This window comes from Physeter macrocephalus, unplaced genomic scaffold (assembly GCF_002837175.3).
Source record: "Physeter macrocephalus isolate SW-GA unplaced genomic scaffold, ASM283717v5 random_1852, whole genome shotgun sequence".
Lineage (NCBI taxonomy): Eukaryota > Metazoa > Chordata > Mammalia > Artiodactyla > Physeteridae > Physeter > Physeter macrocephalus.
The window spans coordinates 1-15,144 of record NW_021147138.1 but is presented as its reverse complement, the minus strand read 5'-3'; the positions used below and the strand labels follow the sequence as shown (position 1 = coordinate 15,144).

Sequence of the window (15,144 nt, the reverse complement as noted above, 5' to 3'; positions counted from 1 at the left end):
CATGGTGTATGATCCTTTAAATATGTTGTTGGATTCTGTTTGCTAGTATTTTGTTGAGGATTTTTTCATCTATAATCATCAGTGATATTGGTCTGTAATTTTCTTTTTTTATAGTATATTTGTCTGGTTTTGGTGTCAGGGTGATGGTGGCCTCTTAGAATGAGTTTGGGAGTGTTCCTTCCTCTGCAATTTTTTGGAAGAGTTTGAGAAGAATGGGTGTTAGCTCTTCTGTAAATGTTTTATAGAATTCACTTTTGAAGATATCTGGTCCTGGATTTTTGTTTGTTGGAAGATTTTTAATCACAGTTTCAATTTCATTACTTGTGATTTGTCTGTTCACATTTTCTGTTTCTTCCTGGTTCAGTCTTGGAAGGTCATACTTTTCTAAGAATTTGTCCATTTCTTCCAGGTTGTCCATTTTATTGGCATATAGTTGCTTGTAGTACTCTCTTATGATCCTTTGTATTTCTGTGATGTCAGTTGTAACTTCTCCTTTTTTATTTCTAATTTTACTGATTTGAGTCCTCTGTGTAGTGTAGCATTTGTCTCTTGTTTTCAAGATTTCTTTTTCTTTGGTTTTAAGAAACTTGATTATGATGTGTCTGGGCATGGTTTTCTTTTAATTTGTCCTGTTTAGAGCTCACTGAACATTTTGAATTTGTAAATTTATGACTTTTATTAAGTTTGAGCAATTGTCAAGTCATTGTTTCTGAAATTATTATGAAATCCTTAAAATTCTAGAACTCATAAGGATATATTAGCTAAAATTATATTTCCAGATCTTTAACCTTAAGAGCTTAATCATTAAACAAATGATGAGGTTAATTAATAAACCATCTTTGGATACCTGAACTATTTCTAAGAAACAGATGCAAAAATACTGCTCACTAAATATAATTTTGATTTACCCTCATTTCTTGGAATGGCAGTATATTAACAAATACGAAAAAATATGCAAATTCACTGGATGATTATTTGCTACCTCAGTTTTCTTAAGATATGTAGTAGATGCCCCTGGAAAAACTAGCTAAATCACTCTTGCTTTTCTGTCTTCCAGTTTTCTCCTATGCCTGAAGAAAAAAGCTGGTTACTTTAGTTAAAGATGATTGTTAATATAATTGGTTGACTATTCTAGGCATTTTTCTCTGTTTCTTCAGTAACTAGAACAATGCCTTTAACATACACCAAAGCACCCCATTAAAATCTGTTGAATCGACTGTGGCAGTGAAGATGAACGCCTAAGATTGAGCCTAAAATATCTTTACAACAAGAAGTACCCCTTTCGCAATTTAAAAACATTTGTTTTCTGTGGTATGGGTGGGGTATGGTATAGCTCCATAAGTGAGAAGAGAAAGGAAAAACTTACAGAAAGACAAAATTCCAATAAAGAAATTAATAGGACTGGGAAGATAAGAAAATAAGATACCAAAAGAAAAAAAAATTCAGAAAGAGGACTAAATTGGGTGAAAGGAAGGACAAATGAAAAGACATAGAACGTGATGGATAAAACATAGCAGTTTGAAACACTAGCCTTTTGCCAATGAATGTTTTATTATTAGAAAAAGAACTTCCAAGGTCAATAGGACAATCACTTATCAACTAAAAATACTAATGATGTGTAGGAGTTTCACATTTGGGCTTTGGACAGAGGTTCAGCTCAACAGCTTCTCACTCCCTTTCCTCTCTTTCTTCTCCCCCTCACCTCTAATCTTCCTCTATCTTTCCTTCCCATTCCCTCAGGACTGCATGTGCACACACCCACAAAGATCAAAACGTCTGTAGAGAAGTGCACCCACGCAGAATTTATACCTAGAAACACATACGGTCAGATTCAGGAGACCCATCTACACAGTTCATGTCCACGTGATGCAGAAAAACACACCCACAGGAGATATCCACAACCTCAGTTTTCACACAAAGACGAAAAGAAATCTAAACCTCACTTCATTGAGATCGTATATATACAAAATAAAATGTACCCATAGTAAAATAAATATTTCAGGAATCCTTCTGTTATTTCCACATATCATTACACAGAGGCACCAGCCGCTTTATCCATGCTGACTCCTGCATGTGGATCACTCTCTTCCAATTCCACGTTTTAAAATCCTCTGTCTGCTTCAAGCACCAGTTTAAATGCCATTTTCTACAACATGGAGCTTTCCCAGATCACTTCAGCCAAAAATAACCTCTCTCCTCTTTAGAGGAGATGTTTATAGTAGTTTATCTGTACCAGGCACATATTGAGATACTTTGAGTGTTTCTGTATAACTAACTGTTATTTCCTACTTTTAAGTTATCGGGATTCACTTATGGATGACATTTATTACTCTCCCCCCCACCCAAATGCTTTATTGAATAAATAGCCTTTGATAGATACTACTCTGTACTAATGGGAAAAAACTGAGGCACACAGAGGAAGGTAGCTCAGACTGAGAAATAGTGGTGCTGCTCTCCTCTGTGAGGAGGCCGGGGATTGTGGTCATTGCAGCAGCCTCATGTTTAGAACTGCCCTCCCTGCGTCTGCAACTGGTCAGGAGGGTGGAGACTAACTAGGAGGAATGGAAAGGAGGGAGAACGAGGAGTCAGTGTTCCTCAGCTGTACAAGTAGAAAAACTACATCTTGTCAAGGTTCTCTGAGCCAGTTGGTTTTCTGAAGAAACCAACTGTATTTAAACTGAATTACCAACTGAAATTAAACTGAAAGGAGTCTGAGGCATAAAATCATCATGCTAATTTACGAATTTATATTGAGAAATGTAATCGCGAGGGACCTGGAATACTCCTACATGCTAGTCAGGTCATTCTCTTCGTATAGGTTCATTTACATTGTAAGTTACATTCTAGTCAGAAGGCACTTGATGAGCCTGTAATCAAGCCAGGAGTGTGAATGGGACAGTCTCAGATGCTAATGTCACTGGGCTGTTGCCCCTGGGGGACATACCTGATGAAAAGTAGGTATGACCTGGACGACATTGGACACCTTTGGACCCGGTCTTGCTCTTTGGCTCCTGTTTTAGAGTCCTTTTATTACTGTGGCCCTTCTTTTCAAAAACAACTGGACATGTGAGTAGTCTGCAGTTTCAAACATCTTATAATCATATGTTATGTCCATTTCCTCTCAACTTGATTGAATTGAAGGTTGCAAAGCTTAGTGGAGTTTAGAAACAAACTTTTTATCCATCACTAAGTTGCTATGTGACCTCAGGCTTGTGTTACTTTACTCACAGGTGATTCAGTTTCCTCGTATATAACATGGGCTAACAGTACCTGGGTCTGGTTGAGGGTAAGGACTGGATGAGGTGATGTGTGTAAAGGGCCTGGCACATAATACTTTTTCTCAGTCAGGGTCAATTCTCCTTTCTTCCTTGTGTTCCTGAATTCTTAACTTCCATTTACAGATCACTGTCTAAGTTAGGTCATTGCCAGAGATGGCCAAACTCACCTATTATAGGAGAATTTTTTTTTTATAACATCATCCGCAGATAGTTGCTTCAAATTTCCTCCAGCAATCCCACTTCTGGTTATATATCTGAAGGAAGTGATATCACTATCTCCAAGAGATATCTGTACACGCATGCTCATTGCAGCATTATTTATAATAGCTAAGACATGGAAACAACCTAAGCGTCCATTGACAGATGAATGGATAAAGAAGATGATATCATAGAATATTTTTCAGCCATAAAAGAGAAGGAAATCCTGCCATTTGCAACAACACGGATGGACCTTGACAGCATTATGCTAAGTGAAGTAAGTCAGACAGAGAAAGACAAATATTATGTGATCTCACTTATATATGGAATCTAAAAAAAACACCAAACTCATTCAAATAGAGAACAGATTGGTGGTTGCCAGTGTCAGGCAGTGGAGGTGGGAGAAATGGACAAAGGTGATCAAAAGGGACAAAATGCCAGTTATAAGATTAATAAGTTCTGAGGGTCTAATGTGTAGCCTGGTGACTGTAGTTAATATATTTGAAAGTTGCTGAAAGAGTAGATCTTAAAAGTTCTTATTACAAGAAAAAAATTATAACACTGAGGTGATGGATGTTAACTAAACTTAATGTGGTAACCATTTCACAATACCTACATACATCAAATTATTATGTTGTTCCCCTTAAACTAATACAATGTTATGTGCCAATTATATCTCAATAAAACTTGGGTGGGAGGAAGAATTGTTGCTCTTTGGAGGCCATTTGCTCCCCAATACACACCCCAAAGCCCAGTGCTCTGTTGCTTGAGGATTATTTTTGACACTTATTTAATACATAGATTGCAAGACCGTGCCCCTAGAGATTCTGATTCATTAAGTCTGGGGTGAGGCCAGGAAATGTATATTTTCACAAGCTTCCCAGTGATTCTGATGTAAGGCCAGGATTGAGAGCTACTGGAACAGGCCTTTTAAAGTTCCTGAAACGGAGTCCTCAGGACTCATTGGGTGGGCAAGTGCTGCCCTCTAGTGCCTCTAGCTGCTTGCTACACTTCTGCGTAGCGTAGTAACCTGCTGTGAAGCGCTGGTGGTTTTGTAGATACTACTCTGGGGTGTGTCCAACTCTTCCTGTCCAACTCTTAGGCATTAATAAAAACGGTAGCATATAAAAATGTTGCTTCTGAATGGAAGCAGCTAGGCCTCTGTCCCCATCACCTGAGACATCTAAGGTATTCACTAGTGTTTTCTGAGAATGAGACACAGCAAAACTCCTAAGTAAGGCTTGTGTGGAGGGACAAAATCACATCAGTGTCCTGTCAGGATTTTTCTTTATCGGGCTGTGATATGACCCATGGTGCATATGAATCAGTAATCATGAACAGTTTCCTGAAGAAATTCTACTATTACAGTAATTGTGGCACTGTAGCATCATCATGCAAGCAGGGTCCAGCTTTAGCAAGTTTTCTAGAAACAGATGAATCTGAATCCTTTACAGTTGTGTAGCCCTCCAGAGTCCACAGAGGCCTTTGATGTACTTCATCTCCTTTGTTTGCTGTTCACGATAAACCATGAGGCAGGAAGGGCAAAGGTGAAGGTCCGTGCCCACATCGTTAAAAGCGACAGTGGCCATCATCAAAAAATCTACAAACAGTAGATGCTGGAGAGGGTGTGGAGAAAAGGGAACCCTCTTGCACTGTTGGTGGGAATGTAAATTGATACAGCCACTATGGAGAAGAATATGGAGGTTCCCTAAAAAACTAAAAATAGAACTACCATATGATCCAGCAATCCCACTACTGGGCATATACCCTGAGAAAACCATAATTCAAAAGGAGTCATGCACCACAATGTTCACTGCAGCTCTGTTTACAATAGCCAGGACATGGAAGCAACCTAAAGTGTCCATCGACAGATGAATGGATACAGAAGATGTGGCACATCTATACAATGAAATATTACTCATCCATAAAAAGAAACGAAACTGAGTTATTTGTAGTGAGGTGGATGGACCTAGAGACTATCATACAGAGTGAAGTAAGTCAGAAAGAAAAAACAAATACCGTATGCTAACACATATATATGGAATCTAAAAAAACAAAAAAACAAAGAAAGTTGGTTCTGAAGAACCAACCTAGGGGCAGGACAGGAATAAAGATGCAGACGTAGAGAATGGACTTGAGGACACAGGGAGAGGGAAGGGTAAGCTGGGACGAAGTGAGAGAGTGGCATGGACATATATATACACTACCAAATGTAAAATAGCTAGTGGGAAGCAGCCGCATAGCACAGGGAGATCAGCTCGGTACTTTGTGTCCACCTAGAGGGGAGGGATAAGGAGGGTGGGAGGGAGACACAAGAGGGAGGGGATATGGGGATATATGTATATGTATAGCTGATTCATTTTGTTATACAGCAGAAACTAACACACCATTGTAAAGCAATTATACTCCAATAAAGGTGTTTTTAAAAAAAAAAGACAGTGTGTAGACTTCCCTGGTGGTGTAGTGGTTAAGAATCCGCCTGCCAATGCAGGGGACACAGGTTCAATCCCTGGTCCGGGAAGATCCCACATGCCACGGAGCAACTAAGCCCGTGTGCAACAGCTACTGAGACTGTGCTCTAGAGCCCACGAGCCACAACTACTGAGCCCGTGTGCCACAACTACTGAAGCCCGCGCGTCTAGAGCCCATGCTCCGCAACAAGAGAAGCCACCACAAGGAGAAGCCCGCGCACTGCAACGAAGACCCAACGCTGCCAAAAATAAGTAGATAAATAAATAAATTTTTAAAAAAAGAAATGATCCATTAAAAAAACAAAAACGATAGAGTGTTCATTACATGAATGTGCCCTTGTTTAGAAAGGCGCTGATCCCACTGTCCTATCCACACAGGCACCCTCTGTCAGTGGGTACCACATCAATAAATAAACCTGTACTAAAAGTCTACTCTGCAGAAAGGCATAAGATTGTCATTTGACTCTGCCTCAGCTCTGAGACAGAGGAGCAAGGGTGGGTAAGTTGCTATAGAGAAGTTTGCAGCGTATGGTTTTAACAGTTTAGTGGGATGACAGTGGCTGTGGATCATCTGTTAAGTAAATAGTATACTGGTTGGAGCTGGTGCCAGTGTTGCCAAATTTGATGATTTGTTCTGGGGCAAAGAGGTCAGGCTAATGGGAGACTAAGCAGTGTTGCAGCAGTAGCTGCAGGGAGCAGGAGCTGGTTGTGTAGGAGATTTAGTGTTCTATGCACCGCCTCTTCATCCCACTGGTAACCCTGGGGTTCTGGGGATGGCCGAACGAGCAACATCTGACACTGGACCTATAATACTGAATGAAGTTTATTAATTACCTACATTCATAGTCCAGGGAAGGAGGACCCCAAGCACCATGCAGTGCCATACCGGGTCAGCTTAACGGGAGACTGAGGACCTTTGCAGCAGCATAGAGACCGGCAGCAGCTGCAGGAAGCCGGAGCTTGGCTTGGTAGGAATAACAACAGTAATAAAAGATTCAAGCCACTTTGTACTATCTTGATCTACTGCTAAAAAGCTGATGCAAGATGCTTTTTCACTGATTATTGTTAACCTGTCATTCAGTGCTCTTTAGTTGGAAAAGTCTTCTCATTCCTGTATTATGGAACTTACAAGTTCAGGAAAGATGTTGAAACGGCTCAAATTCATCCCGTCTTCGGGGTGAGACTCTTCTTAAATTATCTTAAATATAAGGATCTATTTTGTATTTCTTTTGTTCTGTAAAAAAGGACGTTTAAGAAAAACATTCACTAATCCATTTTTTTGCCAAATCATTTTCAGAATATTCTTCCTTATAGGTAGCAAATAATCCCCTCATGCTAACGATTGGGTTTTCTTGGCCTTTTGTTTTTTAAATTGTGGTAAAATATACTCAATATAAACTTTACTGTTTTAACCACTTTTAAGTGTACTTGTCACTGACATCAAGGACATTCACAGTGCTGTGCAACCGTCACCACCATCCATTTTCAGAACTTTTTCATCATCCCATACAGAAACTTTGTACCCATTAAATAACTCCCCACACCTCTCTTTCCCAACTCCTAGTAAGGCAGGTTCTTGATTCGACTCTTAATAAGGTGGGTTCTTGATTGTGAATTAATCTTGTCTTTGAAACTAGGTTTTTAAGTGTCTCGAGAGCAGGCAGGTAACCTAACTCAAATGTCTTTGTACCTTTGACGCTGTCCAGCTTAGGGATGAGACTGGGAGGACTCCTTCTTTAACTCTCAGTAAGTTATTTAAAAGAACAGAAGCTATGTCCTTTCCTTGTCACATTAATCACTGTCCTTTTCCTGAACCTCTTGATACTGATCACCTATTGCCTGTGGCATCAAAACCTTCACTGTCCAAGACTTAACAAGACAATGTGGGCAGTGTCCTCTTGTGTGTTTTCTAGTTATCTTCCCAGTACAGGTGATATAGTTCATGGAGTTCCTCTGACCTAGCCACTGTCTCTGTTTTAGGGCATGCAGTGTACATAAAGACTCAGTTATCTGGGGGTAGATGCCAGACTATTATCTGAAAGAAGAAGGCTGAGCCAACAGGATATAGAGAATAGAGCACGAAAGAGTATTTGCTTCCTGTGACTTGGCACCTTTAGGCTCAGACTCTGCACTGTGTCACATGAGTTTCTCCCAGACAAATACAGGTCTGTGATGCTATGCATGACGGGAAACAGGAGGGCTTTGTGATGCAGTCTGCTGGTCTGGTTCTGTGCTCTGTGAGGCAGAGATGATAGGTCTAGAATTTGGAGGCATTAGGTTCTAAGACCCTGAAAGCCTCGGAAGCCTAGAAAGGGGGATGGCTAGTGAGGTTTAGATTATGTTGAGCCCTGCCTTTATTCTGTGGGATGTTGGATATCTGCTTTACACTTATGGCTCCATCATCATTATTGCATTAATTATTTGGCAAGTGAGAAAGAATCACCAAGATTTAAGATTGGGACCTAACAGGAGCTGCTGCTGGGTAAGGAAACACTGTGACCACGACTGAACCAATAAACCTTAAACAAGGTTTTATCCCCTCACTGTCTCTTGTTACCCTTACCCCTTACCCCTGTTTTTTTTTTTTTTTTTTAAATGGAGGAAGTTTCCTCACTGGATCCCAGAACAGCTTCATATTTGGGTGATTCTTCTGGTTGGTGGACATTTAGGGCCTTGGATGGCTAAAGTCCTTTGGCTACTGGACCACCCATCCTTTATTCTGTTCCTCCCCTTCTCTTGTCTTATCCTGATCTCTCCACAGAACTTGTTCAGGGAATGGGGGTGGAGGAATGGAGTATGAAGAGCCTAGAAATGAATCAGAAATAAGAGAAAGGAAATGATGGTGTGAAAAAGGTAGAGTAGGAAAAAGAAAGGTAGGAGAATGTGTAAAATTGGAGCACAGAAAAAGCATGGGAAATATTTGCAGGTTTTGTCTCAGTTTAGACATGAAAAGAAGAGGGCACCCCAGCTTCACACTCTCTTTTGCCTTTAAGTGTCACCGGAGAGTCAAACAAAGAGCTAAAGATAAAACATCAAGAGGTAAAGTCCCAGTCTCTGCTCTGACTTCTCTCCGCTGTGGGTGAGGATCCCATGAACCCTGTCCCTCAGTGACCCCTGGTGCCAGGCACCAGGTGCTGTAACCACTGAAAGCCCAATTCCCCAAGTTGACAAATTCTCCCAGAAGACTTTTTTGGGTGGGAAATCAGAGCCTGGGAATGTTCCAGAATTCTCCACCTTACCCCTGGGAGTGAAGAGGAAGTAGGGGAGTGAGGAAGTAAGGGCTCTGTCCTTAACTGTGTCATTTACTAGTTTTATGACCCAGTGGACGTCACTTCAGCTCTCAGTCTTGTTATCCATAAAATGGGCATGATGCTGCTGTCTCACTCACAGTGTGGTTGTGAAGGTCAAAGGAGATTAGGTCCAGGAGAGCACATCATATCTGGTTAAGTTGTAGTCAGACGTACCTCAGAGCACTGGCTGTTGGGGTTTGCAGTCTCCTGTCATTCAAAGATCTCCAGCTTCCTGTAGGATGTCCCTGAATCCTCTCCCGTTCCATGTAACCCTGTCTCCTGGTTTCTCAGCTAGGAGACTTTCCCGGGAAGAAGCTGAGAAGCCATGGGAGCTGCTCTCTGTCATGAGGAGGTGATCTCTTGCTCTTTGCAGTCTCCCAACGCCCAGCCTGGCCTGTGATCACGTCTCCGCTTGGCCGGGGGCAGGGTTGGGGAGGAGCATAATGGCCGGGAGGTAGCCAGACACAGTGGAGCCCGGACACTGGTTGAGGGTTCCCTGAGGAGAGGTTGGGATCAGACGTCTCAGGAAAGAGGAGTCCTGCAGTTCTGCCCTGGGCTAGGCTCACAAAGGTCCTGGAATCCAGGATTTGACTAGTGCAGGATTTAAAACTACATGGGTTTTCACTCAACCACAAGACAAGTTAGGAGGATAGATAATTAAGTGCATAAATCAGTCATCATTTTCGTAGTCTCTTTACAGCTAGACCCTTTCAAGGGCAGACCCCTGGACCCTGCTGACATACCTCCTCTGGTTTTGTCTTGAGGGAGGCCAGTTCCTGGGACAGCCCTCAGGCAGGAGCTTGTCATATTATCCCCCTCTTAAGGTCTCTAGAGAATAGGGATTGGCTTCCAAGAGATGTTGTGTATGCCCTGTAATCCCCAGAATGCAGAGTTCCCACAAGGACCTCCGTAGCCCCAAACGAGGCTGACTCCAGGTTCTATCTGGTGATGTTCCTGGTGCTGCGCCATCAGCTAACCATTGGCTCCCCCGTCTGCCTGGTTGCCTTCTCCTAGTTCAGCTTCTCAGCACAGGTCAGCAGAGAACTCACCCACCTCCCAGGCTCTCAAGGCCCTGCATTCCCTTCAGTTGTCTGAGACTTTGCCCAGGTTAGCTAGCCCTAACCTCCTGCATGTTTCTAGAGAATAGCCGTGGCAAAAACAACCTAGGGGTAGAACGCAGAGCTTACAGGCCAATCTCCAGGCCACACACTTGAAAAGAGGCAGATGTCATTCCATCAGTAACAAACGGTTGCCATGTTTCCCTTCCCAGCCAGGGCTGGCTTCCTCAGGAGGGGAGCGTGCGGCGGCTCCTGTGTGCAGATCCCTGCTGCCAGACCTGCAACGCTGTGGCTGTGGAGATTCAGCAGTTGCTATCGGGTGAGAACACCCTGACCACCCCTACTTCGGGGCCATCGCAGGGCTCCTCTTGCCTAGAGGTTTTGTCCACGTCTAGTCTCTCTTTTGAGCAGAGTCAGGATTTCCTGCACTCCAAAGAGCTTTCGCTTCCATCAGTAACCCGCATAGTGTCACAACTAACAAGTCAGAAATCCTTAACCCAGTTAGCTGCCAGGTCAGCCACTAAGTCAACCACCATATCTGCCAGTGCAGTCAGCATCCATGAATACTGGGCGGACCACCAGCAGCTAAGGCAGGACTGTCAAGGGCCAGAGGTGCCCTGGGACGTGGGAGCTCTGTCTTCTTCAAGCCTTGAAGAGCCTAGGATTCCTGTGAACCAGCAAGACAAGAAGAAGAGCAACTCCCAATGTGTTCCAGAGAAACAAGGTCAGCAGCCCTTGAGTATCTGATTCCCTTTCTTTCCCTGAACCCAAAGCTCACAAACCTAAAATACCCCGTGACCTTTCATTCCCTTCATCTCATGTTCCTGTGTCCCCAAATCCCTGATGTATCTTTAAGTATGTGTATATAAATGCATGCATTTCTACACCTGAGGGCTCCCAAGATCTGTGGAAGATTCCTGTGGCAACTTATGTCACACTGCCCCCAAATTTTCCAAGCCTAGGGGAAAACACTACCATTTCTTTCATCATGAATGCTACCTCTAAGACCTCTGTTGAAAAGATGGGCTTTTATCGCCCTGACCTGGGGTTCATGGGAGGTAAGCAAGTCCACCCAAACTTGCTGTTTTTCAAGGATCCGCTATGGATCCAGTGCAGATGTCACTGCAAACAAATCCCAAACTCTGTGACTCTGGCTCTACCCTCTATCATCTTTCAGTTTACAAGTGGTCTCTGTTCATTGCCTGCGGTACATGCTGAGGCCTCAGTGTGCTGTCTGCAGCAGAACATAGCTACCTTTCTATGGTTCCTCTTTTCTGCACATTGAGTCTCTGGTCCACCCCTAGACATCTTGCCACAAAAGTGGAGCCTGGTTTCTTTTTCTTCAATGATTTGTTAATCTCCAAACTGTCTAAAATTTCCTCTACCTCAGTTAGACCCACCTTCTTTCCACATACCTGAATTTGGGCTTCTTCATCTTTCTATCAACAAGCCTATGTCAATGTCCCATTTCTGACTCTGGCCAAGTGTGAAGCCTTGCAGTGGCACCTTCACTTCAAAGGCAGCTCCAGCTTCCATGCGGCTTGCCAGCTGTTGCCCAGAGATCTCTGTAGATGCAGAGAACCATACAACATAAGCCCTGAGACATGCTGAAGCCTGTCTCCTGAGACTTAGGGGCCTACCTGTTTGGGGAAGCCCATTTCAGTCCTCAAGAGCAAGGTAGTATTTTCCTGGAGCATGCCCTGAGCTGGTGGAGTTCCACCTTCAGAAGTGGTTGATATGGCAGTTTTATTTACCATTGCTGGGGTCTGCCCCAGAAGATCCAGCAGTCCATCCAGTTGCTTCTATCCCCTGCTGACCAGCAGCCCCTGCCCCAGTGCAGCACACTGACCAGGGTGAGTGTCCCCTAGCCTGCAGACCCAGAGGCCAGAGGGGATAGTGACCTCTTCTGATCAATTGTGGCCAGTAGTGCCAGCCCACAGTTGCTTCCCAGGCCATGGTGATGTTGTAGAGCCATATTGGCTAAAAATATGAGAGGATCTGCTAGGGGATTGTCCCTGCCCACATCTGCAGCAGTTGGGACTCAAATCACTGGGTTTGCAGAATTCCAGGGGCCCTGGCAGCAACTCAGCTCCCTTGCACCCCAGAAAGTAAGCCCCTAGACATAGAGGCAGCAGTCAGTCCCTACATGGACCAGGAAGTGACACCCTGAATACTGACAGGCCTTAACCAGCAGCAGTAAGCCTCACCAGACGCTGTTACTGATCACCTTGATTAGCACCTACCTAGGTGCCCTCCCAGGGAGGCTTTGAGAAACTGGAGACACGTTTTGGCCTTCCTGTCAGAACTGTGGGCTCTTTGTATTGTGGCACTCTCCAAGGCCATGGCCCTGGCAATCACTAGCCAATTTCCAATCACAAAGATGGTGCCTGGGCCTGTTGGGGGCCCAACAGAGTCTCTGGCTCAATCTCATCTAAGCAGCAGTGTATAAATCCTGGGCCAGCTTTCAAGATGACAGTGAGACTTGTATAGACACTGCACAGGCATTCCAGACTGAAGTACAGGTGAATGGAGAAGGCACCTCTGGAGAGCCAGACAGATCCTGCTAGCCTCTGCTTGCTCAAGACACCCATCTTGGCCAAACTAAATTTTTACCTGAAAAAGAAATTCCTAGCGATACATTTGGGAAGTCTCATAAAGACAGAGGAGTCCAGGGAACAAACTGTGGCTGTCCCAAGGAATATCTGTGCCTAGCAGTCCCTTAGGAATCTAAACAACCAAAGGAAAATATTTTTCCAGGAACTCCCCATCCCGCCAGACCCCAAAACGGCCCACCTTAAAGAAGAGCTTAAAATTAAACTAAGGCAGTGCAGCAGAACCAAAAGCAAGCTAGTTCCAGAGCAGTCCTAATGGTTCTTCCCATGGGCCTCCAAGATCTCACAGCCCAGTGGGGACATGACAGAGGCCCAGCTGCTTTGTGTTCGGCTGGAGCCCAGTGTGAACAACCCCTGCCTGGAAGATCCCTGAGCCCCAGGCCTCTGCAAAGGTGAGAATAACTCCCTGCACCAGCAGGGAGAACAGAGGACCCAGGGAAACTCAAAGCATCAGAGAATCCCAGAGAAGGGGGTGCAGCGCCGAGTCTCTCTCCAACCAGAGAGAACATCTACCCTGCCAAGGTTCCAGTAGGGACACTTCTAAGTAGAACCCCCAGAGCCCCTGACTTCCCAAATGTATCTCCAGGATCTTTCTCAGGTAAAATTTTAGTTTGGCCAGGATGGTTGTGTTGAGTGAGTAGGGACTAGCAAGGATCTGTCTGGATCTTTAGAGCCACCATCTCCATCCTGTCAGCTTAGTGCCCCCTGTCAGTACCTTCACCGGCTTCTCCCTTTACCTTGAGTTCCTAGAGCATCCTCCAGGATTCCTTGGGACAAAAGGACTAGATAAGAATGGTCTGTAAGGCTGTTAGGGCAAGTTGAATGACCTCACCCAAACAAGGATTCCTGAGAATGTCAGATCTGGAGTGTTCAGGGCTTAAAGGGCCAGATCTTACAGGACCAACTTGCTGGCCCACATTTTGCAAGTCCAGCCTTTAAAGGAGCCACATTTTTCAGATCCAAGCTTTGCAGGGCCAAAATTTGTAGGGCCGCACTTTCTAGGGCCAAGAGCTGCAGAGTCTGGTAAAGACAGCCCGTACTCACAAGAGCCCTACCCTTCCAGAACCTGCAGAAGCTGGCTTGGGAAGTAAGATGAAGCACTTTACACACTGGATTAACCCCAAGGTGAAAGGTCAAGGGCATAAGGAATCCATTCTTCTCTCTAAGGATGAGAAGGTGGCCAAAACCAAGACAAAAAATGTTGAGAAGAGTTCATCTCCCACCAAATGCCCTGTGAAGGGAGCTCAGTCAGAGCAGGAGGAGGAGGGCGTGGCCTTCTTTGATGCCCTCCAGTGCCTAGACAATGAGTTCCAGCGACACTCCCTTCATCCAGCCAATCCTGGTTCCTGCGCCTTTCCTGCAACAGCTCCAAGCACTGTCCTCAGCTGACTTGTGCCACTCAGCCAGAAAATCCATCCCATGTCTCAACTCTCACCTCAGCAGAAGGCACTTGTCTATACAAGGAGAATACCCAGTCCAGGAAAAAGGAGTTCATAGGTTCCCAAACTTCTGCATCTTCCTGAAGAAGGCTGTCATCATCATTTCCATTAATATGTAGGTGAGGCAGGACCCTCTCCAAATATACTGTGTACCGCTAAGCAAAGAACCACCTGTTTGTGCCTCTTTGTTTTTAATGTGATATGTGATGGAGAGAGTAGAGGAGGTAGATTGTACTTCCCATATGGTATGGGAGCTTAAACCCATTTTACGAATGGGCCAGCATTCCACACAACTCTTTCAGCTCCACCCTGGACTGTGGATAAAGGGACTTGAGCAGAGAAGGAAGACCCGCGTCTAAGGTGCATTGAAGGTAAAGATCAGGCTTGACTTCTGTCATGGCTTCCCGTGTTGTCTTTGGGCACCAGAGGAGCAAAGTGTGCATGATGTAGTACAAGAAGTAGTAGCCAAGAATCCAGTGCACTTTTGGCCCACAGGCACAATTCTTTGATAACTTTTATATATTCCCACAATCCGGAGGGAAGGTTTTTAGAGGAGTGTTACAGTGCTTCATTCTTGAGGAGGTGCTTTGTGTTTCTCAAAGGCACATAGCTAATATGATCGATGTCAGAAGCAATTGCTAGAATCTCCCCTCTCTGCACCCTGTTGTTATTGATTAGATTTTAAGGGGTAACCCATCTGGGAGCTTGCTGTAGCCCTGTTACCTGCTTGACCCCCACTGCCTTTCAGCTGCCTAGAATAAATGCCTCCTAGAATGAAAATCAGTTGATGATAATGTC

The 15,144-nt window shown here is 44.3% G+C and overlaps 1 protein-coding gene across 1 annotated transcript; it reads left to right on the top strand.

Moving 5' to 3' along the window:
- Nucleotides 1-8,285: 8,285 nt before the first annotated feature.
- Nucleotides 8,286-14,510, top strand: SPATA31F3 (SPATA31 subfamily F member 3). The gene is given in 6 exon segments (XM_024126303.3): nucleotides 8,286-8,429; nucleotides 8,941-8,986; nucleotides 9,529-9,589; nucleotides 10,508-11,019; nucleotides 13,971-14,231; nucleotides 14,234-14,510. Coding segments are annotated over 6 exon segments (1,221 nt in total). The 3' UTR covers nucleotides 14,431-14,510.
- Nucleotides 14,511-15,144: the final 634 nt, after the last annotated feature.